Source organism: Callionymus lyra, chromosome 3, assembly GCF_982586985.1.
Source record: "Callionymus lyra chromosome 3, fCalLyr1.hap1.1, whole genome shotgun sequence".
Taxonomy (NCBI): Eukaryota; Metazoa; Chordata; class Actinopteri; order Syngnathiformes; family Callionymidae; genus Callionymus; species Callionymus lyra.
Window position 1 is genome coordinate 3375901 of NC_141820.1, and position 27826 is coordinate 3403726.

The window sequence follows — 27826 nt, forward strand, 5'->3', positions numbered from 1 at the left end:
CTGGCCTGTTGTGTCTTTCAGTGTGAGTTCTCAAACAGGTTCACACAGACTTGCTGGGAATCTGGGATTGTTTAATCTTTCTGTGTGTGTGACCTGACCGTGGATGTGAACCTGAGTAGTTTGAGTTTAGTTTAAGTGAATGCAATGCAAGACAATGATAATTTAATATGAATTAAATATAAAAGATTATCAGTTAATGAAGTGACTATTTGAAATGTGTGTTAAATCTAGATGATTGATTACAGTAAAGTTGTCATTTCCTTACAATGTATACTATTTTAATACTTGTATTTTAACTACTCATTCTACTATTGGTTTTACTACTTATACATACAAAGTATAATTTATACTACTTCTACTAATAATAACACTACTGCTGTTACTACTTACTTATACTATTTATACTTTTACAACTAATTCAACTACTGAATTTACTAGTTATAATCATACTTGTTCTACTTTTACTACTAATTATACTTGTACTTTTACTAATAATTATACTTGTACTTTTACTAGTAATTCTACTTGTAGTTTTACTATAATTCTACTTCTACTTTTACTACCTATTATATTACTGTTTTGACTACTACTAATTCCACTTTTTCTTTTACTAATAATTCTACTATTGCTTCTACTACTTCTACTCCAACTAATTATACTTGTTCTTTTACTTCTAATTATACTTGTACTTACACTAATAATTATATTTGTACAACTAATTATACTACTGCTTCAACTACTTCTACTCCTACTAATTCTACTTGTTATTTTACTAATAATTATACTATTGATTCTACTACTTCTACTACTACTAATTATACTTGTACTTTAACTACTAATTATACTATTGCTTCTACTACTTCTACTACTAGAATAGAATAGAATACGTTTATTCATCCCCAGAGGGGAAACACACTTTTACAACAGCACAACGAAAATAAAGTGCAAGGAAAAAAAGAAATAATAAAAAAGATAATAAAATAAAACGATCTTAAAAATATACAAATTATTTACAATATTAGAAAATTAACACTATTAACAGAATAAAATAAAATAAAATAAAATAAAAACAGAAACTAAAAACACACGAGAAGAAAAACACACTACGGATTAGCATCAGGATATTTAAAGTAGAGAGTTAAATATCCTGACACCAGTTGGGATGAAGGACCTTCTATAACGCTCCGTCCTACACTGGGGGGCCTGAGCCACTGAAGGAGCTGCTCCTCCACGGTCAGGTGCAGTGGGTGAAGAGTGTTGTCCCTGATGGAGGATAGTCTGGAGAGTGTCCTCCTCTCTCCCAGGACAGAGCCGGCCCTCGTGACCAGCCTGTTCAGTCTCTTCCTGTCCCGGTCCGTGCTGCCTGCTCCCCAGCAGACCACAGCGTAGTGGATAGCAGATGCTACCACGGAGTCATAGAAAGTCCTTAATAGTGGTCTGCACACTCCGAAGGACCTCAGTCTCCCCAGGAGGTGGAGGCGACTTCAGCCCTTCTTATACACGGCGTTGATATGTGTGGACCAGTTCAGTTTATTGTTGAGGTGAACACCCAGCTATTTGAAGCTGTCCACCAGCTCAATGTCCTGGATGCTCACCGGTTGATGTGGTGGGGACTTTTTCCTGAAGTCAATCACCATCTCTCTTACCAGTGTTTAAGCAAAGGTAGTTGCTCTCACACCAGTCAACAAAGTCCTTGATGACTGACCTGTACTCCAGCTCGTCCCCCCCAGACACGCAGCCCACAATGGCCGAGTCGTCAGAAAACTTCTGGAGGTGACAGCTGCTGGAGTCATAGGTAAAGTCCGCCGTGTAGAGGGAAAAAAGGAAAGGTGACAGCACTGTCCCTTGAGCACTTGTTTTTTTGCTACTAATTCTACTTGTACTTTTACTAATAATTCTACTTGTACTTTTACTACTAATTCTACTTGTTCTATTACTACTAATCATACTACTGCTTCTACTACTGCTAATTCTACTTATACTGTTACTTTGTGACGCTTTTACCATCATCTCTGGAGATTATAATCATGCTAACCTGGACTCTACACTGCCTACTTTTCACCAGTCGGTGGATTCTCCCACCAGGAATGACAGGACAATGTACCTACTTTATTCCAACTTGAAGGAGGCGTACAGAACCAAACCTCTTCCTCCACTTGGAAGTTCCGATCATAACGTGGTCCACCTCGACACAATACACTCCTCTGGTGCAGAGACTGTAACCCAAGACAATCAGAAAGTGGACACCAGCTGTGGAGGACGCCATCAGAGACTGCTTTGACACCACAGACTGGGATGTGCTGCTGAAGTCCCTAGAGGACATCTAGGGAGTAGTATAACAGTGTATAACAGATTATATATTTGAATTTCTGCTCAGACGTTGTCGCCCCTGCTGAGACTGTCCGCTGTTTCCCCAATAATAAACCGTGGGTAACAAAGGAGGTCAAGGATGTCCTTAACAGAGAGAAGGCAGCTTTCAGGAGCTGGGACAGAGACGCCATGAGGTCAGCAAAGCAGGAGGTGAAGCGATGCTGGGGAACGTACCAACCCTGTGGAAGACTTCCTGTATAGTTCCAGTCCTGAAAAAGATCCAGCCGAGCGAGCTGAATGATTACAGACCGGTGGCACTGACGTCACAGCTGATGAAGACACTGGAGTGGCTGGTCTTCAAACATCTCAGGCCACATGTCCAGCACGTACAAGCCCCCCTGCATTGTCCTACCGGCCAGTTGGTGTAGAAGAGGCCATCCTTCACCTCCTGCATCGGACGTACTCCCACATGGATAAAGGAAGTGACTCAGTAAGGATCCTGTTCCTGGACTTTTCTAGTGCCTTTATCACCACCCAGCCCACTCTGCTGCAGGACAAACTGACAAAGATGCATGTGGACCCTGGTCTGGTCTCCTGGATTACGGACTACCTTACTGATCGACCACAGTATGTCAGGCTGAAGGACATCAAGTCTGACACTATGGTGTGCAGTACAGGAGCACCTCAGGGGACAGTACTGGCCCCTCTCCTCTTTACCATCTACACTTCAGACATTTGCTACAACTCAGAGCTGAGTCTCGTCCAGAAGTATGCTGACGACACTGCCATTGTTGGATGCATCAGGGACAACAGCGAAGACGAGTACAGAAGTCTGATACATGACTTTGTGGACTGGAGTGAGAGGAACCCCTTGCAGCTGAACACCTCAAAGTCCAAGGAGCTGGACTTTGGGAGGTCCAGGACAAAGCCATGTCCAGTGTCAATGAAAGGCGACAAGTTGTACCTCGGTGTGTTGCTGGACAGTAAACTGACACAGACCATGTGTATAAGAAAGTTCAGAGTATACTGTACTTTCTGAGGAGAAACAGAATCTGTGCTGAGCCTGGACGAGGACACAGTTCTGCTGACCAGTGAGGTTTGTGGACACGATGGTGAGAAGGAGGAGCTTCAGGATTGAGTCTTGTCATTCAGGTCAACTTCGCCTTCCTGGTGTGGAGGAGCTTCCCCGAGAGGATCGTGGGTTACCCGCCCAGGAGTCACTTCTGGGACCCCCTGAAACATTCCTGGGGCTACACGTCCAAGTGGACCAACGACTACTCCATCGTGCTGACTGGAGCTGCTTTCTACCACAGGTGACCACCTGAAGAACTTCTTCCATCTGAGGCCGACGTGGAGCTGTTGTTCGTCCAGACAAGTCTCAATAGTCTCCGTTACAGACGCTCGGCATGTGCTGCTGTCAGCTGGACCTCCATCAGAGCCACAGAGTTCAAAACAGGCTGAAAGTAAAGTCGCTCCAGCTCAACGTGTGGTTCTCTCTTCACCATGTCGAGGGTGAACATCTCCTGAATCCAGGGTTCCATCATCTGAGCTCTAGTCCATCATCACGTCATACTGCGACATGAATGAAGCTCATCACGGCAGGAATAAGATCCACGACTGACACGTCAAGCGTTTTATAAACTGTTCAAACACTTAAACGTCATCATTAGGGGTCATTGTTGGGGTGGAAATGTGTCCAAGAGGAGTGTCAACAGGTTGGACAGGTTGATCAGGAGGGCTGGTTCTGTGGTTGGAATGAAGCTGGACTCACTGGTGACAGTTGCTGAGAGGATATCATTGAACAAACTACTGTCCATCATGGATGATGACAGTCATCCTCTGAACACTGTCATCAGTGAGCAGAGAAGCAGAATGAGTGCACGAATGCTCCTACCCAGGTGCAAAACAAATAGACTCAGGGACACATTCATCCCTCGGGCTATTAAATTGTACAATTCTGAGTTCGGGGGCAGGAGTGGAGTGAAAGTATCTGGATGTTCTGTTCCATGTTAGTCTCTGTATCTTTGTCTTTGTTGTTTTTCTTTCCTTGACCTATGTCCTTTATCTTTGTCTTTAGACTTAGATTGTATCATCTTGTTCTTCCTCTTTATGTTCTTCTTATTTTATTTTTTATGTATTATTTTTTATTGTTTATGAAAAATTGCTGGCTATTGGTAAAAAACAATTTCCCAAAGGAGACCTCCTGAGGGATCAATAAAGTTTTACCTTACCTTACCTTATTAAGAGAAGAATCTCAAGAATAAACCATGATTTCACAGATAATTCAGCAGAAGAACATGAGCCTCTACAAGTCTGTCCAATAAAATAAAAGAAAACAAACATTTACTAACATTAAAAAGTCAATCAAACACATCAGTTGCACAATAAAATAAATGAATAAAAGAAAGTGGATTTTGATCAAAAACAATATCATCAAAAGTTTTTTCAAAACCAAACATTTAGTTCAAGAACAAATGCTTTTTAACATTTTTCCTTTATTTGAACCGTTTTCTTCTATTGAATCATCTTTTTGAGTTTAAGCCTTAATATCGTAAAACATTAATTCTTTAATCCTAACGTTTCTATAATAAAAATATATATTTTTAAGTTGAAAAGCTTGGAAGTAGTTTTGTATCGATTGTTTTTATGGTTTACTGAATAATAAAGAAACAAATGTTCAGACGTTAAAGGTTGAACTTCTGATGTGATGGACAAGAAGTCTGTGAGTCTGAAGCGACCTCTAGTGTTCGCTCTGAGAACAGCAGTTTGATAGGACTGTGGTAACATGTTTCAAACTCTGCATATGTTCGCAGGTACTACCACTACCTGTTCACTCATTACCTGCCCCAGTCCCTGAGAACTCTGGTGGACCGCTCGTGCAACTGCGAGGACATCCTCATGAACTTCCTGGTCTCTGCTGCGACGCACCTGCCGCCAATCAAAGTGGCCCAGAGGAAGCAGTCCAAGGAGCTCCCGGGTCCACAGGTGGGCGCTCCTCTTCCTGAGATCCTGCCGATGCTCTTAGTCTCACCACCTTCTCTTGGCTCACCAGGGCACCAGGACGGTTCCTTGGGTCGACCCCGAGCACTTCAGTCAGCGGCAGGAGTGCATCAACACCTTCAGCTGGTTTGGCTACATGCCTCTGGTGCACTCGCAGCTGCGCCTGGACCCGGTGCTCTTCAAGGACCAGGTGTCCGTGTTCCGCAAGAAGTACAAGGACCTGGAGAGAGCGTGAACATGGGAGACAGGACTGGAGGCTGGACCAGACGACAGACCCTGGAGGACTGTCTCTGGAGCCACGAGTCCAGATGAAGAAGAACTTCTAGAACTTTCTCTGACGGTTCTGATGATCACATCTACCCGTCTGACCTCACATCTACCCGTCTGACCTCACATCTACCTGTCTGACCTCACATCTACCTGTCTGACCTCACATCTACCCGTCTGACCTCACATCTACCCGTCTGACCTCACATCTACCTGTCTGACCTCACATCTACCCGTCTGACCTCACATCTACCTGTCTGACCTCACATCTACCCGTCTGACCTCACATCTACCCGTCTGACCTCACATCTACCTGTCTGACCTCACATCTACCCGTCTGACCTCACATCTACCCGTCTGACCTCACATCTACCTGTCTGACCTCACATCTACCTGTCTGACCTCACATCTACCCGTCTGACCTCACATCTACCCGTCTGACCTCACATCTACCTGTCTGACCTCACATCTACCTGTCTGACCTCACATCTACCCGTCTGTCCTCACATCTACCTGTCTGACCTCACATCTACCTGTCTGACCTCACATCTACCCGTCTGACCTCACATCTACCTGTCTGACCTCACATCTACCTGTCTGACCTCACATCTACCCGTCTGACCTCACATCTACCCGTCTGACCTCACATCTACCTGTCTGACCTCACATCTACCCGTCTGACCTCACATCTACCTGTCTGACCTCACATCTACCCGTCTGACCTCACATCTACCCGTCTGACCTCACATCTACCTGTCTGACCTCACATCTACCCGTCTGACCTCACATCTACCCGTCTGACCTCACATCTACCTGTCTGACCTCACATCTACCTGTCTGACCTCACATCTACCCGTCTGACCTCACATCTACCCGTCTGACCTCACATCTACCTGTCTGACCTCACATCTACCTGTCTGACCTCACATCTACCCGTCTGTCCTCACATCTACCTGTCTGACCTCACATCTACCTGTCTGACCTCACATCTACCCGTCTGACCTCACATCTACCTGTCTGACCTCACATCTACCCGTCTGACCTCACATCTACCCGTCTGACCTCACATCTACCTGTCTGACCTCACATCTACCTGTCTGACCTCACATCTACCCGTCTGACCTCACATCTACCTGTCTGACCTCACATCTACCTGTCTGACCTCACATCTACCCGTCTGTCCTCACATCTACCTGTCTGACCTCACATCTACCTGTCTGACCTCACATCTACCCGTCTGACCTCACATCTACCCGTCTGACCTCACATCTACCTGTCTGACCTCACATCTACCTGTCTGACCTCACATCTACCTGTCTGACCTCGCATCTACCCGTCTGACCTCACATCTACCTGTCTGACCTTCTTTCTAACATTTTATTGTGAAGTGACCTTGAGTCTCTTGAAAGTTTTAAAGCAAATGTTTTATTAAACATGATGAACATCATGAGTGACTCGTGCTCCACTGAACTTCAAGTCTTCAGTCGACTCAACAAGTGATGAAAGAGTTTCTTCAACAACATTCAGATCAACACGTTTGTTTCAGGAGCAGATTTCTTCCATCATCACTGTCAGCACTTTAATGATGATTGACAGCAGCTACACAAGTGTGTTGGAGGAACACACTCACACACTCAGGTCACACACACACACTGAGGAACCAGAACCAGGAACCTCTGTGAGTCCAAATCCCAGGTACAAAGGTTCAGTGGAGATGAAGAAGGTGGCGAGATGTTTCTGTCCATCAGAGGAGACACTGAAGAAGTTTAAATATCCAGGTTCATCAAAGTTCATCTTCATTCCTACTCTGTGAGAAACTTCTTGACTCTTGATGACAGTTTCTTTCTTATCGTGATAGAATTTATATCCTTCATCATCAGAGCAGCTCAGACTCCAGGAATAACGGTTCTGTCCAAACTCAGACTCGTCTTCTTTCCCTCCGTCTCTTCTGAGAGTCAGTGCGATAGAAGCTCCTCCTCTCCACTCCAGCTCACAGTAACATGGTCCAGTCACAGCTTCTCTGCTCATCACCTGAAGACACCGGTGGAATCTGTCGGGATGGTCCAGATAATCCTGATCCTGCAGCACAAGTTCCACCGTCCTGTTGTCGTTGGACAGTAGGAGGCGCCGGTGTGCTGTGTCCGGGTCCAGTGAGAGTGGACGGAAGTCTGAGAGAAGAAGACACGAGAGGTGATGATGGTGGAAGAACTTTCTCTTCAAGACAATCATGGACTCAGTGTCCCAGCAAGCCAGGGAGGGCTGCTCTGTTTGTTGACATCTAGTGGAGATCATCATCAAAGTGAAGTCAACAGTCTTCTGAGACTGGGACCACCTCCAGAGAAGAACCAGGAGGAACATCCCAGAATCATCATTTGATTGACACCAGTGTGTCCATATCAAGTCAGCAGCTAAACTAGCATGAAGCTAACATGATGTTTCTTCATGTTCTTGAAACATCTCTGTGTTCATCTCCACCATCATCCTGGACTTGATGAAGCTCCATCAGCAGATTCAAGTGTAACAACATCTCAACATCACAACTGCTCCACTAGAAGCTGACAGAGTCAAGGAGTTCTCATCCATCAATCAAATCAAACTTACACATCTTCAGTCCAGATGTTAACCTCTGTGGTCCACAGTGATCCAGCCTGGAGGAAGAAACATTGAGAAGATCAGATTCATTTGACTTCAGATGCTGCTAAGTGGACGTTCTTTCATGACTGTGTTGACCACAACAAAGATGGATCTAGAAACACTCGCTCAGTCTCCACTGTCTCCTTGTTCTTCCACTGGTGTCCAGCAGGAGAACATGGAGAAGCTCTGAGAGTTGGATTCATGTGCTCAGTTCAGATGAAGAGTCTGAGCAGCGTCACACACTCACATCTCTCTGCTTCTGATCACATGTTCAGAAGATCTTTGGAGCTCAGTCAGTGAGTTCTGCTGCTCCGTCCATACCTGAGAGTCTCCAGCCTCCAGTCTGGACTCTCCAGTCCAGCAGACAGCAGCTCCAGTCCTGGTCCTCCTGGATGATTGAAGCTCAGGTCCAGCTCTCTCAGATGGGACGGGTTAGATGTCAGAGCTGAGGCCAGAGAAGAACAACCTCCTGCTGAGATCTTACACGCTGACAGACTGTAATGAAGGAGAAACAGTTTCATTAAATCAGAAGAACTGAAGACATGATGTTCTGACCTGAGAGTCTCCAGGTGACAGTGTGGACTCTTCAGTCCAGCAGACAGCAGCTCCACTCCTGGATCCTTCAGGTTGTTGTGACTCAGGTCCAGTTGAGTCAGACTAGAGGACGGAGAGCTGAGGACTGAGGACAGAAGTGAACAACTTCTCTCTGTCAGTCCACAGTTGATCAGTCTGTGAAAGAGACAGAAACGTCAACAAGAGACTTTTTCTCTATTTTGCCTTGAAAGCCTTGATTGGAGGAAACACTGAACTCTTGACGTTCATAAGATCATCACATGATTGTGTGAACATTTGAAGACTTTGATTTCAATCAAGATCAACTTGATCAACACATGAAATAATGAAGTTTTCATCAGTTCAACACTTGATGTATAAATGATCACATGACTCACTGTTGTGAGAGGATTGATGTGTGTTTGTGTTTAATGTCAGTGTTAGTGTTAGTGTTGTGTAACTCCACTCACACTGTTGTGTAACTCCACTCACACTGTTGTGTAACTCCACTCACACTGTTGTGTAACTCCACTCACACTGTTGTGTAACTCCATTAATACTGGTGTGTAACTCCACTCACACTGGTGTTGTGTAACTCCACTCACACTGTTGTGTAACTCCACTCACACTGGTGTTGTGTAACTCGACTCACACTGTTGTTGTGTAACTCCACTCACCCTGTTGTGTAACTCCACTCACACTGGTGTTGTGTAACTCGACTCACACTGTTGTTGTGTAACTCCACTCACACAGGTGTGTTACTCCACTAATACTGGTGTTGTGTAACTCCACTCACACTGGTGTGTTACTCCACTCACACTGGTGTTGTGTAACTCCACTCACCCTGTTGTGTAACTCCACTCATACTGTTGTTGTGTAACTCCACTCACACTGGTGTTGTGTAACTCCACTCACACTGGTGTTGTGTAACTCCACTCACACTGGTGTTGTGTAACTCGACTTTGACTCGTTGTGTGACTCATATTGTTTGACTTGTGTTGTGTGAGTCCTGTTTTGTGACTTGTGTTGTGTGACTCTTTTTGTGTTAGTTGTGTTATATGACTTGTGATGTGTAACTTGTGTTGTGTGAGTCATGTTGTGTGACTCGTGTTGTGTGACTTGTGTAGTGTGACTTGTGTTGTGTGACTTGTGTTGTGTACTTGTGTGACTTGTGTTAGTTGTGTTGTGTTACTTGTGTCTTGTGAGTTGTGTTGTACGACTCGTGTTGTGTGAGTCGTGTTGTGTGACTTGTGTTGTGTGAGTCATGTTGTGTGAGTCGTGTTGTGTGACTTTTGTTGCGTGAATCATGTTGTATGACTCGTATTGTGTGACTTGTGTTGTGTGACTTGTGTGACTCGTGTCGTGTGACTTGTGTTGTGAGTCGTGTTGTGCGACTTGTGTTGTGTGACTCTTTTTGTGTTAGTTGTGTTATATGACTTTAGTTGTGTGACTCGTGTTGTGTGACTTGTGTAGTGTGACTTGTGTTGTGTGACTTGTGTTGTGTACTTGTGTGACTTGTGTTAGTTCTGTTGTGTTACTTGTGTCTTGTGAGTTGTGTTGTATGACTCGTGTTGTGTAACTTGTGTTCTGCAACTTGTGTTGTGTGAGTCGTGGCATGTGAGTTGTGTTGTGACTTTTGTTGTGTGACTCGTATTGTGAGAGTCATGTTGTGTGAGTCGTGTTGTGTGACTTTTGTTGCGTGACTCATGTTGCATGACATATGTTGTGTAACTTGTGTTGTGTAACTTGTGTTGTGTAACTTGTGTCGTCTGAGTTGTGTTGTGACTTTTGTTGTGTGACTCGTGTTGTGTGATTTGTGTTGTGTGAGTTGTTTTGTGTGACTCGTGTCGTGTGACTTGTGTGGTGTGACTTGTGTTGTGTTAGTTGTGTTGTGTGACTTGTGTTGTGTTAGTTGTGTTGTGTGACTTGTGTCGTGTGACTTGCGTTGTTACACTTGTGTTGTGTTAGTTGTGTCATGTGACTTGTGTCTTGTTGTCTCGTGTTGTGTGACTTTTGTTGCGTGACTCATGTAATGTGAGTTGTGTTGTGACTTTTGTTGTGTGAGTCGTGTTTTGTAACTTGTGTTGTGTGACTTGTGTTGTGTGATTTGTGTTGTGTGACTCGTGTTGTGTGACTCGTATTTTGTGACTTGTGTGAGTCGTGTTGTTTGACTTGTTTTGTGTGAGTCGTGTTGTCTGAGTTGTGTGAGTAGTGTTGCGTGAATTGTGTGACTTGTGTCGTGTGAGTTGTGTGAGTTGTGTTGTGTTAGTTGTGTTGTGTGACTTGTGTTCTTTGACTCTTGTTGTGTTATTTGTGTTTTGTGACTTGTGTTGTGTTATTTGTGTTATGTGAGTCATGTTGTGTGACTTGTGTAGTGTGACTTGTGTTGTGTGAGTCATGTGACTTGTGTTGTGTGACTCTTGTTGTGTTATTTGTGTTGTGTGACTCTTGTTGTGTTAGTTGTGTAGTGTGACTTGTGTTGTGTTAGTTGTGTTATGTGACTTGTGTTGTGTGAGTCACGTTGTGTGACCCGTGTTGTGTGACTTGTGTTGTGTGACCTGTGTTGTGTGAGTTTTGTTGTGTGACTTGTGTGATTTGTGTTGTGTGACTTGTGTTGTGTGACTTGTGTTGTGTGAGTCATGTTGTGTGACTTGTGTTGTGACTTATGTTGTGTGACTTTTGTTGGGTGACTTTTGTTGTGTTAGTTGTGTTGTGTGACTTTTGTTGTGTGACTTTTGTTGGGTGACTTTTGTTGTGTGACTTGTGTTGTGACTCGTGTTGTGTGACTTTTGTTGCGTGACTTTTGTTGTGTTAGTTGTGTTGTGTGACTTGTGTTGTGTGAGTTTTGTTGTGTAACTTGTGTCTTGTGACTTGTGTTGTGTGTCTTGTGTTGTGTGACTTGTGTTGTGTGACTTGTGTTGTGTGACTTGTGTTGTGTGACTTGTGTTGTGTAACTCGTGTCGTGTAACTCGTGTCGTGTGACTCTTGTTGTCTGACTCGTGTTGTGTGAGTCGTGTTGTGTGAGTCGTGTCGTGTGACTCTTGTTGTCTGACTCGTGTTGTGTGACTCGTGTTGTGTGAGTCGTGTTGTGTGACTTGTGTTGTGTGACTCTTTTTGTGTGAGTTATGTTGTGCGACTCGTGTTGTGTGACTTGTGTAGTGTGACTTGTGTTGTGTGACTTGTGTACTTGTGTGACTTGTGTTAGTTGTGCGACTTGTGTCTTGTGAGTCGTGTTGTCTGACTTGTGTTGTGTGAGTCGTGTTGTGTTAGTCGTGTTGTGTGTCGTGTTGTGTGACTTTTGTTGCGTGACTCATGTAATGTGAGTTGTGACTTTTGTTGTGTGAGTCATGTTGTGTAACTTGTGTTGTGTGACATGTGTTGTGTGATTTGTGTTGTGTGACTCTTGTTGTGTGACTCGTGTTTTGTGACTTGTGTGAGTCGTGTTTTTTGACTTGTTTTGTGTGAGTCGTGTTGCGTGACTTGTGTGACTTGTGTCGTGTGAGTTGTGTGAGTTGTGTTGTGTTAGTTGTGTTGTGTGACTTGTGTTCTTTGACTCTTGTTGTGTTATTTGTGACTTGTGTTGTGTTATTTGTGTTATGTGAGTCATGTTGTGTGACTTGTGTAGTGTGACTTGTGTTGTGTGAGTCGTGTGACTTGTGTTGTGTGACTCTTGTTGTGTTATTTGTGTTGTGTGACTCTTGTTGTGTTAGTTGTGTTGTGTGACTTGTGTTGTGTTAGTTGTGTTATGTGACTTGTGTTGTGTGAGTCACGTTGTGTGACCTGTGTTGTGTGAGTTTTGTTGTGTGACTTGTGTGATTTGTGTTGTGTGACTTGTGTTGTGTAACTTGTGTCATGTGACTTGTGTCGTGTGACTCATGTTGTGTGACTTGTGTTGTGTGGCTTTTGTTGCGTGACTTTTGTTGTGTGACTTGTGTTGTGTGACTTGTGTTGTGTAACTCGTGTCGTGTAACTCGTGTCGTGTGACTCTTGTTGTCTGACTCGTGTTGTGTGAGTCGTGTTGTGTGAGTCGTGTCGTGTGACTCTTGTTGTCTGACTCGTGTTGTGTGACTCGTGTTGTGTGAGTCGTGTTGTGTGACTTGTGTTGTGTGACTCTTTTTGTGTGAGTTATGTTGTGCGACTCGTGTTGTGTGACTTGTGTAGTGTGACTTGTGTTGTGTGACTTGTGTACTTGTGTGACTTGTGTTAGTTGTGCGACTTGTGTCTTGTGAGTCGTGTTGTCTGACTTGTGTTGTGTGAGTCGTGTTGTGTTAGTCGTGTTGTGTGTCGTGTTGTGTGACTTTTGTTGCGTGACTCATGTAATGTGAGTTGTGACTTTTGTTGTGTGAGTCATGTTGTGTAACTTGTGTTGTGTGACATGTGTTGTGTGATTTGTGTTGTGTGACTCTTGTTGTGTGACTCGTGTTTTGTGACTTGTGTGAGTCGTGTTTTTTGACTTGTTTTGTGTGAGTCGTGTTGCGTGACTTGTGTGACTTGTGTCGTGTGAGTTGTGTGAGTTGTGTTGTGTTAGTTGTGTTGTGTGACTTGTGTTCTTTGACTCTTGTTGTGTTATTTGTGACTTGTGTTGTGTTATTTGTGTTATGTGAGTCATGTTGTGTGACTTATGTAGTGTGACTTGTGTTGTGTGAGTCGTGTGACTTGTGTTGTGTGACTCTTGTTGTGTTATTTGTGTTGTGTGACTCTTGTTGTGTTAGTTGTGTTGTGTGACTTGTGTTGTGTTAGTTGTGTTATGTGACTTGTGTTGTGTGAGTCACGTTGTGTGACCTGTGTTGTGTGAGTTTTGTTGTGTGACTTGTGTGATTTGTGTTGTGTGACTTGTGTTGTGTAACTTGTGTCATGTGACTCGTGTCGTGTGACTCATGTTGTGTGACTTGTGTTGTGTGGCTTTTGTTGCGTGACTTTTGTTGTGTGACTTGTGTTGTGACTCGTGTCTTGTTACTTGTGTTGTGTGACTTGTGTTGTGTGACTTGAGTTGTGTGAGTCGTGTTGTGTGACTTGTGTTGTGACTTGTGTTGTGTGACTTTTGTTGGGTGACTTTTGTTGTGTGACTTGTGTTGTGACTCGTGTTGTGTGACTTTTGTTGCGTGACTTTTGTTGTGTTAGTTGTGTGACTTGTGTTGTGTGACTTTTGTTGGGTGACTTTTGTTGGGTGACTTTTGTTGCGTGACTTGTGTTGTGACTCGTGTTGTGTGACTTTTGTTGCGTGACTTTTGTTGTGTTAGTTGTGTTGTGTGACTTGTGTTGTGTGAGTTTTGTTGTGTAACTTGTGTCTTGTGACTTGTGTTGTGTGACTTGTGTTGTGTGACTTGTGTCGTGTAACTCGTGTCGTGTGACTCGTGTCGTGTGACTCTTGTTGTGTGACTCATGTTGTGTGACTCGTGTTGTGTGAGTCGTGTTGTGTGACTTGTGTTGTGTGACTCGTGTTGTGTGACTCGTGTTGTGTCAGTCGTGTTGTGTGAGTTGTGTTGTGTGAGTCGTGTTGTGTGAGTCGTGTTGTGTGACTCGTGTTGTGTGACTCGTGTTGTGTGACTCGTGTTGTGTGACTCGTGTCGTGTGACTTGTGTTGTGTGACTTGTGTTGTCTGACTTGTGTTGTCTGACTTGTGTTGTGCGAGTGATGGTTGTGTGACTTGTGTTGTGTGACTTGTGTCGTGTGACTTGTGTTGTGTGACTTGTGTTGTGTGACTTGTGTTGTGTGAGTTTTGTTGTGTAACTTGTGTCTTGTGACTTGTGTTGTGTGACTTGTGTTGTGTGACTTGTGTTGTGTGAGTTTTGTTGTGTAACTTGTGTCTTGTGACTTGTGTTGTGTGACTTGTGTTGTGTGACTTGTGTTGTATGACTTGTGTTGTGTGAGTTTTGTTGTGTAACTTGTGTCTTGTGACTTGTGTTGTGTGACTTGTGTTGTGTGACTTGTGTTGTGTGAGTTTTGTTGTGTAACTTGTGTTGTGTGACTCGTGTCGTGTGACTCTTGTTGTGTGACTTGTGTTGTGTGACTTGTGTTGTGTGACTTGTGTTGTGTGACTCGTGTTGTGTGACTCGTGTTGTGTGACTCGTGTTGTGTGACTCGTGTTGTGTGACTCGTGTTGTGTGACTCGTGTTGTGTGACTCGTGTTGTGTGACTCGTGTTGTGTGACTCGTGTTGCGTGACTTGTGTGACTTGTGTCGTGTGAGTTGTGTGAGTTGTGTTGTGTTAGTTGTGTTGTGTGACTTGTGTTCTTTGACTCTTGTTGTGTTATTTGTGACTTGTGTTGTGTTATTTGTGTTATGTGAGTCATGTTGTGTGACTTGTGTAGTGTGACTTGTGTTGTGTGAGTCGTGTGACTTGTGTTGTGTGACTCTTGTTGTGTTATTTGTGTTGTGTGACTCTTGTTGTGTTAGTTGTGTTGTGTGACTTGTGTTGTGTTAGTTGTGTTATGTGACTTGTGTTGTGTGAGTCACGTTGTGTGACCTGTGTTGTGTGAGTTTTGTTGTGTGACTTGTGTGATTTGTGTTGTGTGACTTGTGTTGTGTAACTTGTGTCATGTGACTTGTGTCGTGTGACTCATGTTGTGTGACTTGTGTTGTGTGGCTTTTGTTGCGTGACTTTTGTTGTGTGACTTGTGTTGTGTGACTTGTGTTGTGTAACTCGTGTCGTGTAACTCGTGTCGTGTGACTCTTGTTGTCTGACTCGTGTTGTGTGAGTCGTGTTGTGTGAGTCGTGTCATGTGACTCTTGTTGTCTGACTCGTGTTGTGTGACTCGTGTTGTGTGAGTCGTGTTGTGTGACTTGTGTTGTGTGACTCTTTTTGTGTGAGTTATGTTGTGCGACTCGTGTTGTGTGACTTGTGTAGTGTGACTTGTGTTGTGTGACTTGTGTACTTGTGTGACTTGTGTTAGTTGTGCGACTTGTGTCTTGTGAGTCGTGTTGTCTGACTTGTGTTGTGTGAGTCGTGTTGTGTTAGTCGTGTTGTGTGTCGTGTTGTGTGACTTTTGTTGCGTGACTCATGTAATGTGAGTTGTGACTTTTGTTGTGTGAGTCATGTTGTGTAACTTGTGTTGTGTGACATGTGTTGTGTGATTTGTGTTGTGTGACTCTTGTTGTGTGACTCGTGTTTTGTGACTTGTGTGAGTCGTGTTTTTTGACTTGTTTTGTGTGAGTCGTGTTGCGTGACTTGTGTGACTTGTGTCGTGTGAGTTGTGTGAGTTGTGTTGTGTTAGTTGTGTTGTGTGACTTGTGTTCTTTGACTCTTGTTGTGTTATTTGTGACTTGTGTTGTGTTATTTGTGTTATGTGAGTCATGTTGTGTGACTTATGTAGTGTGACTTGTGTTGTGTGAGTCGTGTGACTTGTGTTGTGTGACTCTTGTTGTGTTATTTGTGTTGTGTGACTCTTGTTGTGTTAGTTGTGTTGTGTGACTTGTGTTGTGTTAGTTGTGTTATGTGACTTGTGTTGTGTGAGTCACGTTGTGTGACCTGTGTTGTGTGAGTTTTGTTGTGTGACTTGTGTGATTTGTGTTGTGTGACTTGTGTTGTGTAACTTGTGTCATGTGACTCGTGTCGTGTGACTCATGTTGTGTGACTTGTGTTGTGTGGCTTTTGTTGCGTGACTTTTGTTGTGTGACTTGTGTTGTGACTCGTGTCTTGTTACTTGTGTTGTGTGACTTGTGTTGTGTGACTTGAGTTGTGTGAGTCGTGTTGTGTGACTTGTGTTGTGACTTGTGTTGTGTGACTTTTGTTGGGTGACTTTTGTTGTGTGACTTGTGTTGTGACTCGTGTTGTGTGACTTTTGTTGCGTGACTTTTGTTGTGTTAGTTGTGTGACTTGTGTTGTGTGACTTTTGTTGGGTGACTTTTGTTGGGTGACTTTTGTTGCGTGACTTGTGTTGTGACTCGTGTTGTGTGACTTTTGTTGCGTGACTTTTGTTGTGTTAGTTGTGTTGTGTGACTTGTGTTGTGTGAGTTTTGTTGTGTAACTTGTGTCTTGTGACTTGTGTTGTGTGACTTGTGTTGTGTGACTTGTGTCGTGTAACTCGTGTCGTGTGACTCGTGTCGTGTGACTCTTGTTGTGTGACTCATGTTGTGTGACTCGTGTTGTGTGAGTCGTGTTGTGTGACTTGTGTTGTGTGACTCGTGTTGTGTGACTCGTGTTGTGTCAGTCGTGTTGTGTGAGTTGTGTTGTGTGAGTCGTGTTGTGTGAGTCGTGTTGTGTGACTCGTGTTGTGTGACTCGTGTTGTGTGACTCGTGTTGTGTGACTCGTGTCGTGTGACTTGTGTTGTGTGACTTGTGTTGTCTGACTTGTGTTGTCTGACTTGTGTTGTGCGAGTGATGGTTGTGTGACTTGTGTTGTGTGACTTGTGTCGTGTGACTTGTGTTGTGTGACTTGTGTTGTGTGACTTGTGTTGTGTGAGTTTTGTTGTGTAACTTGTGTCTTGTGACTTGTGTTGTGTGACTTGTGTTGTGTGACTTGTGTTGTGTGAGTTTTGTTGTGTAACTTGTGTCTTGTGACTTGTGTTGTGTGACTTGTGTTGTGTGACTTGTGTTGTATGACTTGTGTTGTGTGAGTTTTGTTGTGTAACTTGTGTCTTGTGACTTGTGTTGTGTGACTTGTGTTGTGTGACTTGTGTTGTGTGAGTTTTGTTGTGTAACTTGTGTTGTGTGACTCGTGTCGTGTGACTCTTGTTGTGTGACTTGTGTTGTGTGACTTGTGTTGTGTGACTTGTGTTGTGTGACTCGTGTTGTGTGACTCGTGTTGTGTGACTCGTGTTGTGTGACTCGTGTTGTGTGACTCGTGTTGTGTGACTCGTGTTGTGTGACTCGTGTTGTGTGACTCGTGTTGTGTGACTTGGTTGTGTGACTTGTGTTGTGTGACTTGTGTTGTGTGTTTGTAAAGATCAACCTGCGTCTCATGGAAGCTTCAAGAACCAGAGAAGAGAGTTTGTTCTAATTGTTGATGGTTTTCTTCAACATTCAATGATTTGAACGTCTTTTACTGTCGAGTCATGATAGAAATACTAGAGTTTAGTCTCCAGACTGTGTTGATAAATATGTCAAGATGACTTGAAATATTCTTCACCTTCCTGTTGTGTTCATGAAATATCATCACTTCTAGAACCAAGTTCATGAGTCGAGGAAAAGTCATTCAAATCCTCTCAGAGTGAAAAAGGTTTCATGAAGAAACATGAATCCATTCACTGTTTACATCCATGTGTGTGTTTGTGTTTGTTTGAAATGATGTTCTGACCTGAGAGTCTCCAGGTGACAGTGTGGACTCTTCAGTCCAGCAGACAGCAGCTCCACTCCTGGATCATAAAGGTCGTTGTGACTCAGGTCCAGTTGAGTCAGACTAGAGGACGGAGAGCTGAGGACTGAGGACAGAAGTGAACAACTTCTCTCTGACAGCAAACAGTTGATCAGCCTGTGAAAGAGACGAGTGTCGTCAACAAGAGGATTGATTTGTGTTTATATGAGAAACAAACACAAGATAACATAAGGAAAAATAAGTCACAAAACAAACAACAAAGACAAATGAAAATAAAAGGTTGTTACATGTATATTGATCATAATAACACATCATTGATTCTTTTTCTATTCACTTACTTATCTCAGTGTTTTTGTGTGTTTTCTCTCAATTGTTGTGTTTAATTCTTTTCCAGAGTAAAAAATATCTTCAATTTAATCAAGACACTGATTCCATCGTGAAGATTCACTTCAGTCAATTTATTCTATTTGTTTTTTAACATTCAATTCAATATGAACAGGTTTACAAAGTTATTATTCATAACCGTGTCAGGTGTGAGTGTGAAGGTGTTGCAGGTAATACAAGCTCAAACAATGTGTGTGTGTTTGTCACTCACACTCCTGCACTCTCTCAACATTGTTGTCTTCATTTGAATGTTTACAGTTAGAAAATTCAAGGTGAATTCTCTCCATCTTTGGATCCAGTGGATCTATGTTGTGACACAGATGGAGTGTCAATCATCCTCCGTCACATTCACCTTCATTTCTTCTCCATGTTTGCTTCACATGAACTGAATTAGTTTCAACTTTTGAAACATTTCTCAAGTTTCGAGACTATTTTTGAAGTTGTTTCTGGACATCAATCAATATATGGATCAGTTTGATTCCATCTGGTGACACTTTTTATTCATGATTCATAAACATGTTTCAAGTGAAGATGTTTCTTATTTTCTTATTTTCTAATGATATTTTTTCACATTCATCAAAGTCTTCAAAGTTTTCCTCCATCATTGTTCAAACATGTCGTTCCTTTAAATCTCCAGGTTTCAAATGTTTTCTCTGTAGTTGCAGGTTTGACTATGGAGGCCTAGGAGGGTCAAACCAGGATTTACTGTCAGCTTTCATTGATATTTGAAACAATCTTCCATGTTTGAAGACAATACTTTTGGCAGAGATGGACTCGAGTCAACGACTTGGACTCGAGTCCAACTCTGGTCGCACCTATCAGACTCGTGACTCGTGATTTGTGACTCCAGTACACTGGGACTCGTGAAGAGTGACTCACTACTGCACCTGGTTAAGTGATTCGTGACTCAAGAGTCGACCCAGACGAGTCATTGTGACTCGAGCGTCGACTCAGTTATTTTAGTGAGTCTAAAGTCAAATCATCTTCTGGTCACTGATCCATGCTGTGAGTCTTTATTGAGTGAATCTCCTATAGATGGTTCATCTAGTGACTCCAACATGGCTTCAGACTTGATTGACAGGACTATGTTGATGGTTCAATGTTTGATAATAATCAGTGAAAATCTAATGTTTTCATACAAGTCATGAGTTCATTGAATCATCTGGTGTTTTTCATTTTAGCTTCAGACTAACTGTTGTCGTAACTTGTTTCTACTTTGAATATTCTTTGTATTATTGTGAAGTTTGCAGTGGATTTAAGTTCATGTTATTTATGTTCTTTAAAACGTTTTTAGTTTTATTTTGAAAGTTCACTTCCTCTCTGTTTATCTCACAAGAGTTCAAAAGTCTAAGAATCAAATGTGTTTGAATGGATCTGAGATCAGTAAATATGTGTCAACATACTGAACAGCACGACCCAGCAGAAGAACAAATCAAGTTCAAGTAGAACCTGCTGAAGACTGAGGTCACTTAGAATCATCTGCTTCATTGAAGAACTCACTGAAGACTCAACTTTGACTCTCTGGAGTCTCACCTCTGACTTTCACATGTTCTGAAGCTGAAGACATGATGTTCTGACCTGAGAGTCTCCAGGTGACAGTGTGGACTCTTCAGTCCAGCAGACAGCAGCTCCACTCCTGGATCCTGCAGGTAGTTGAGACTCAGGTCCAGTTGAGTCAGACTAGAGGACGGAGAGCTGAGGACTGAGGACAGAAGTGAACAACTTCTCTCTGACAGTCGACAGTTTCTCAGCCTGTGAAAGAGACGAGTGTCGTCAACAAGAGGATTGATTTGTGTTTATATGAGAAACAAACACAAGAGAACATAAGGAAAAATAAGTCACAAAACAAACAACAATGACAAATGAAAATAAAAGGTTGTTACATGTATATTGATCATAATAACACATCATTGATTCTTTTTCTATTCACTTACTTATCTCAGTGTTTTTGTGTGTTTTCTCTCAATTGTTGTGTTTAATTCTTTTCCAGAGTAAAAAATATCTTCAATTTAATCAAGACACTGATTCAATTTGTTTTTTTAACATTCAATTCAATATGAACAGGTTTACAAAGTTATTATTCATAACCGTGTCAGGTGTGAGTGTGAAGGTGTTGCAGGTAATACAAGCTCAAACAATGTGTGTGTGTTTGTCAATCAAGGAGTCGACTACTTCCACTATACATGGACTACTATCAACCTTCAGCTAATGCCAACATGACTGACCAAACGACTGATGTAGTTCAACATCTGGAGGACAGTGAGCTGAGACTATGGTATCCCATCCAAGGACGACAGCCCCTCCATCAGCTCCACACAACAGCTCAGGAGCCCATGATGGTTCAAGTCACTTCCCAACGGACATTTCTAGATTCTCTCATGTTAGACACGAAACACCAAGAGAACTCAAGGCTCCTCTTGTTTTCCGTGGGGATGTTCAGACAAAGTTGAGTTGGAAGAATGGCTCGAGTTGATGGAAGATTATTTCAAGAAACGTGATGTTCAACTGGAGAGTCGGGTGGAAGAAATTCTCACACATTTAAGGGCTCGAGCTAAAGAGTGAAGTTTGGGATAGAAATGGAGAGATAGATGTTGCACGCCGTCCTCACGCTGTGTCTGGTCTCTTGAGGAAACTTTTTTCTTCTGAACGCTATTCATCGGTGCCTTTGGCAGACTTTTATTCAACTCTCCCAGATGTGATGAAGACCCGTAGGACTACTGGCTCCGCCTCAAGAAAGCTGCTGCAGTCGCCACAGGTTGCTTGTGGGAACAAGACAAATGTTTGATCACCCAGATCTGGCTCACATTCCGGTCCATACTTTGGATAAATGGTCAGCCGTGAAGTGCAGGACGCGTTGGATGAATTTCATAGACTAGTTTGAAGACACCAGCCAGACATAGTGAAGAGGTGAACATGGATAGAGTTGAAGTTAACCTACAGCAGCCTGTGAACCACCTGAGAGACAGCAGCCAGTTGATCCAGACTCTTCTACAATGGAGAGGTTGCTGGGGTTGTTGGAAAAGATGCTGCAGAACCAGAGTCAGAACCAATACAACAGAAGGACACGTAACAACTACAAGAGACAACACCGAGTAGAAGGACTTGACGCTGTGCCATGTTCTGTATGTGCTGATGGTTCACACTCTGCATATTCTCACTGCCGAGAAAACCTTCTCTGCTTCTTTTGTCACTCTCCAGAACACACAAGACGTAACTCACCTCAAGTTCTTATGCCACCTGCCTTCACACATCAGGGAAACATCATGAAATTGCTCATTTCAAAGATGAAGGGTTCAATAGTTCCATCATTAACCTCAACATGTGATGATGCAGTTATTTTGTCACATTCAGACGAGTGGAAAGAGGAAGACCTGCAATCCAGGATCAGGACGACAAAGAGTCGTGTCACACTGCAACCAGGGTCTGAACATCTAGTGTGGGCTAAAGTGTCATCGTCTGCTCAGTCAACTGTGGGGAAAACAGTTGTGATCGAGCAACACAGTCCAAAGTGAGACCTGCACAAATCCTGGAAGGAAGAGTTGTCACTACCTTGTGGGGGGATGGCTGGGTTCCTGTGAAGATGTTGAATCCTACTGAGAAGCTACTCACTATAAAAATAAATGCTATGGTTGCAGATGTGTCACTCGCCCCTCAGTCCAAGACTTGCCTCAACCAGAACCAGTTTATTCTAATGTGATGTTGACACAGAACATCCACTGCTGTCTGAGGAGATGATCATCCACACGTTGAAGGACATGGATCTGGAGGACTTAGATCTCACCTGTGAAGTGTCTCTTGATTGTAAAAAAAAATGTAGTACGTATCGTCCAAAGTTATGAGTGTACTTTCTCAAAACACAAAATGGATTGTGTTGAATGAATATGTTCATAGAATCTGTTTGGTGGACGACAAGCCTCTCAGACTGCAGTACCTCCGTGACCCCTCTAGTCAATATGAGAAACTGAGGATCTAAATAAGATGGAGGAACAGGGGATTATTCGTGAATCTCAGAGTGAGTTTTCTTCTCCTCTTGTGCTTGTTGTTAAACCTAATGGTGACCTACGCATTTGCAATGACTTCAGATGGTTGATGCCAGAACAGTGAAAGATGCGGACCCCCTGCCCCACCAGACAGGTCTGCACAAATATAATAGAATGCCCAGGGTCTTACCAACAGCCCCGCAACATTTATACGGATGATGATGTCCATATTTGGTGATAAGAACTTTTCTTTTGTGTTATCTGGACGACCTGCTGGTTTTTGCTCCATCAGAGGAGGTTGCAATTGAACGGTTGGAGATGTTTTTTTCGCGTCTTGCTGCTAACAACTTAAAGCTACACCTAGGAAATGTAACTTTCTTTGCAGATCTGTAAGGTTCTTAGGACACATTATTTGTGCAAATGGTGTAAAAGACAGACCCTGATAAAATACAGGCCGTGGTTGATGTGGAAGAACCTGATCTGTTTGACTCTGATGGAATCACTTCTTCTGCAAAGAAGATGAGATCATTTCTTGGCATGGTCCTGTATTATCACCATTTCATAGAGGGATGTTCAGCTGAAGCCAAACCACTTTTTGATCTTGTTTCTGATCCTGTCTCCTGTAACAGCAGAGGCAGAAAACGCAAACCTAAATTGAAAAGGTTTCATCAGACTCACTCCTGTTGATTGTTCTGCTGAGTGTAAGGCTGCATTCCAAACACTTAAACATGACTCAGTCCACAGTGTCACTCTGGCTCACCCTGACTTCACAGAGCCCTTGTTCCTGCTGTAGAGCTTCTTTTGATGGGTTAGGTGCTGTCCTCTCACAGTTGCCACCAGGGGGCACTGTAGCACGACCAGTGGCTTTTGCCAGTAAAAGCCTCTCACGTTCACAGCTGAATTAACCTGCTCATCGGCTAGAGTTTCTGGCGGTTTGTGATAAGTTCAGTCACTGGCTAAAAGTGAGACATCTTACAGTTTGGACAGATAACAATCCCCTAACCTACATTTTGACTAAGCCCTGGTTGGACGCATGTGAACAAAGATCGGTGTCCAAGTTGGCAGCTTATAGTTTTGATCCGAACTATGTACCTGGCAACAAGAATGTGGTCACTGGTGCCCTTGAGAACCATTTGTTCAGTCTTGCATTGGTCATAGACCAGTTACAGAGACCTACGTCTCATTGTTGGAGAAGATGTGTGGCCTTGAAGATGAAAAAGTGCATGGTGCATTCAAGTGTACTACGAAGTGTCAAAGGGTCATTGAGCAGTCTTTGAATGAGGGTGAAGCACTAGACCAGGCCTGCCCAACCCGTGGCTCCCGGGCCGCATGCGGTTCTTTGCCTGGTTTCATGCGGCTCTAACGTTCTAGTGTTGTGTCGTCACGAACGATTTGTTCGAACGAACGATCTTTTGAGTGAACGTACTGAACCGAATCACTTCATGAAGTGATTCATTCCTTTCTCAGTTCAGTTGAACGCCGCGACCGTGCCGGTAGGAGGGATTCTATGATAAGACTTTGCTACAGAACATTTAGTTTTTATGTTGGCACAGATTCGGTCAGTGTGCGCATTCGCTTCGCTTGAGTTCAATACGGTATTTTCATCTAACGCGCAATAATACAAGCCAGATCTGAAGAGGTTTGTTCAAAGCAAGGAATGACAGAAGTCCTAATAAGCAACATGCATAGTAAGAGAGAAAAATATTTTAATTATTATATTTTGTTTGTGGACTTGGTTGAACTGAGAGTTTGTGTGTGTAAGACAGTACAGTACAGTACACACAGTGCACACAATGTTCATTGTTGAAAATGACTGGCCCTGACTGTAGAAGTCAAATTCTGTCATTATCATGTTGGTGTGTGACATTTACAATAAATCTGGCTAAGCAGAGGTCTGTGTGTGAGGAAGGGATGATGTTCATGTGACCCATGATGTGGCTCTTTGAGGTAACACAGTAAAAAAATGTGGCTCTTAGGCGTTGACTGGTTGGCCACCCCTGCACTAGACCAACAAAATTCCATGACAGCTGAAGAATTATCAGCCGTTTTTGAAGCACAAGTGTCCGGTGGAATGAGCCAGAAAGAAGGCACAGAACCTCCTCTTCCTCATCTTGTGGACATCACTCAGTCTGACTCATTAACTAAGAGTGAAAAAGCCAGACTGCAAGAACAGGACAACATTCTAAACATGGCGTTTCATTATGTCAAACGTCATAGAAAACTAAACACAAAAAATATTCCAGTTAATCGTCCCAAATTCATTAAAAGGTCAGGTGTTGCGTGGTTTACATGACTCAGAGGTCATCAGGGTCAGACACACACTGTGTCACTGGAGTGGACTGGAGAGTGACATCATTAACCACGTAAAGGGCTGTTTTTCACTCTGTTGTTGCTAAAACTCCAGAACCTGCATTTCGTGTCCTCCTTGAATGCATTCAAACATCTGCAGCTTTGGAATTGGTTTGCATTGATTTTTGTTCTGCTGAGAAATCTGTCAATCAAAGCGTGGACGTACTTGTTGTGACTGATCATTTCTCAAAAGCTAAGCAGGTATCCGTCGACTGGGTTCGCACCCTTTTTCCTCATGTTTGGCAGGACACCACGATAACCTGTTGATGTTGTGTTCCAGCATGCTCTCCCTGATTCCACTGTTGTTGACCATCATGACTTTGTGTCTCGGTTGAAGCAGGAGTTATCCGAATCTACTCAAATTGGCCAAAAACTATAACCGCAGAGCTGGGGGCATCTTAGGGTCTCTTGCTGTTGGTGATCGGGTTCTGCCCTCTTGACAAATGAGCGATTACTGATAGTGAAAACACATCATTCCTCTATAGACCTAATGCACTGTAGGAGCGAGTGACACTGTACCAAGATGGCCGCCCTGTATACACACCGCTCTAGTGAGGGCAGCAGTCGATGCGGCGTCCATGTAATTATGTCTATGGCCTCGAGGACTGCGATGAGGTAGGAGGAGGAGATGCTCTGTGAGCATTAGTGTATAAAAATATGTTAGAAACACCTTTTCTTTCAATTGTCGTATTTTATATTTGTTTAGAAGCAGTTTTATTGTATATGTTTGTTTAATTGTTTAGCGTTTAACTTATTGTGTGGTGTTTCTAGAGCGAGAGCAACGAGTGTGTGAGCGATCCATCCTCAAACTGTATTTTGATTTATGTGCAGAATCTTACAAATAAAAGACAAGTGATCCACGAGCAGCTTCATTGGTGGAATCAGAAGTGTGATGATCCAAAGGTTATGCTCACATCACCATGAACATTACCCTGCATTGAAATCTAGCAACAGAACAAGTGATGACATCACAAGAGTCTCTCAAATGTCTTTGAACGGATCTGAGATCAGTAAATATGTGTCAACATACTGAACAGCACGACCCAGCAGAAGAACAAATCAAGTTCAAGTAGAACCTGCTGAAGACTGAGGTCACTTAGAATCATCTGCTTCATTGAAGAACTCACTGAAGACTCAACTTTGACTCTCTGGAGTCTCACCTCTGACTTTCACATGTTCTGAAGCTGAAGACATGATGTTCTGACCTGAGAGTCTCCAGGTGACAGTGTGGACTCTTCAGTCCAGCAGACAGCAGCTCCACTCCTGGATCCTTCAGGTCGTTGAGACTCAGGTCCAGTTGAGTCAGACTAGAGGACGGAGAGCTGAGGACTGAGGACAGAAGTGAACAACTTCTCTCTGACAGTCGACAGAAGCTCAGCCTGTGAAAGAGACGAGTGTCGTCAAAAAGAGGATTGATTTGTGTTTATATGAGAAACAAACACAAGATAATATAAGGAAAAATAAGTCACAAAACAAACAACAAAGACAAATGAAAATAAAAGGTTGTTACATGTATATTGATCATAATAACACATCATTGATTCTTTTTCTATTCACTTACTTATCTCAGTGTTTTTGTGTGTTTTCTCTCAATTGTTGTGTCTAATTCTTTTCCAGAGTAAAAATAGGGTTCAGTTTTAGACACCGTAACGTATTGTTGTGCATCTTCACTTAATAAGGCTTTTGAGTTCATGCAAAGTGCTTTTGATCAAGTTCAGGCTCAGCTTTGTCAACTGAAGCTTGTTCTCAATGCTGATAAGACCAAACTTATGGTATTTTCAAATAACAAAAAGATTGAGATAAATCACAATATTTTAACTTCCCAAGGTCATGCAATTGAGGTGTATTTTTACAAATACTTGGGTTTTATGATTGATGACCACATCTCTTTAAAATTCACATACAAAACCTGGTAAATAAACTGAAACTAAGGTTAGGCTCGACGACGACGAGTCGAAGCTACCTTCCTGACCGTTCTTGATTCTGGAGATGTGTTGTACATGAATTCATCAGCTCACTGTCTAAAGATGTTGGACACTGTGTAACATGGAGCCTTGAGGTTCATGACAAACTGAAGACCCTTAACCCATCACTGCACACTATACTCAAGAGGTCACTGGCCTTCGCTCTCTTCGCCACGACTTAGTCATCGGCATGTTTGTATCTACAAGGAGATTATAGGTTATGAATGTTCCTCCAGCTCGTACTGAACTGGGTAAAACAGCTTTTAAGTTTTCTGCGCCGTCATCGTGGAAGAAGCTGAAGAAGCAGCACAAGTTTGAGACTCTAGTGACTTTTGACAAATTCAAGGCTGTTGTCAGGAATTTGACGTCGAACTCTAACAGCAAGTGTGAATGTTTTTAGTCAGTAATCTTTTATCCTTTTCTGATATTGTACCAACGCACTTAATACTGTATGAAATAGTTTTCATGTGTAACTATGTTTTGCTGTCCATCCTGTCCAGGTCTCTCTTGTAAAAGAGATTTTAATGTCAATGAGACTAACCTGGATGAATAAAGGATCAATAAATAAAATAATAATACAGAGTTATTCATTCACTGTTTGTGTGTTTGTGTTCACGACACATGTTCAAGTGTTTGCTCATGAAATTCAAATGAAAAGTTGATGTTGTTTCAAAAAGTGACTTTAGAAAATGATGGATTTACAAAACAAGGTGAAAGAAAAACCATGAAGAAAGAAAGAAGGAGTGAGTTGGTGACACAGAGATGAGTTGAAATGAAAGATATGAGCAGGATGTGAGACGACACTGTTGAATATTGTGATGAAGAAGAACATGTTTGACTTTTCATACAGTTGCTGATGTGTTCATCACACATGCTCACATCACCATGAACATTACCCTGCATTGAAATCTAGCAACAGAACAAGTTATGACATCACAAGAGTCTCTCAAATGTCTTTGAATGGATCTGAGATCAGTAAATATGTGTCAACATACTGAACAGCACGACCCAGCAGAAGAACAAATCAAGTTCAAGTAGAACCTGCTGAAGACTGAGGTCACTTAGAATCATCTGCTTCATTGAAGAACTCACTGAAGACTCAACTTTGACTCTCTGGAGTCTCACCTCTGACT

General features: G+C 42.8%; 1 protein-coding gene across 4 annotated transcripts in view; it reads right to left on the bottom strand.

Moving 5' to 3' along the window:
- Positions 1-6979: 6979 nt before the first annotated feature.
- Positions 6980-27826, bottom strand: part of LOC148083033 (uncharacterized) — a 30748-nt gene continuing 9901 nt past the window's right edge. For 2 of the 4 annotated variants that reach the window (XM_087786179.1, XM_087786176.1), the window contains 6 exons: positions 25935-26108; positions 17999-18172; positions 8767-8940; positions 8533-8706; positions 8179-8225; positions 6980-7745 (listed from right to left, as the gene is read on the bottom strand). In XM_087786179.1, the coding sequence (XP_087642305.1) occupies positions 7204-7745; positions 8179-8225; positions 8533-8706; positions 8767-8940; positions 17999-18172; positions 25935-26108 (1285 nt within the window). In that variant the 3' untranslated portion in view covers positions 6980-7203. Of the gene's footprint in view, positions 7746-8178; positions 8226-8532; positions 8707-8766; positions 8941-17998; positions 18173-19978; positions 20153-25934; positions 26109-27826 lie in introns of all 4 variants that reach the window. The other 2 variants (XM_087786177.1, XM_087786178.1) reach the window with 2 other exon arrangements.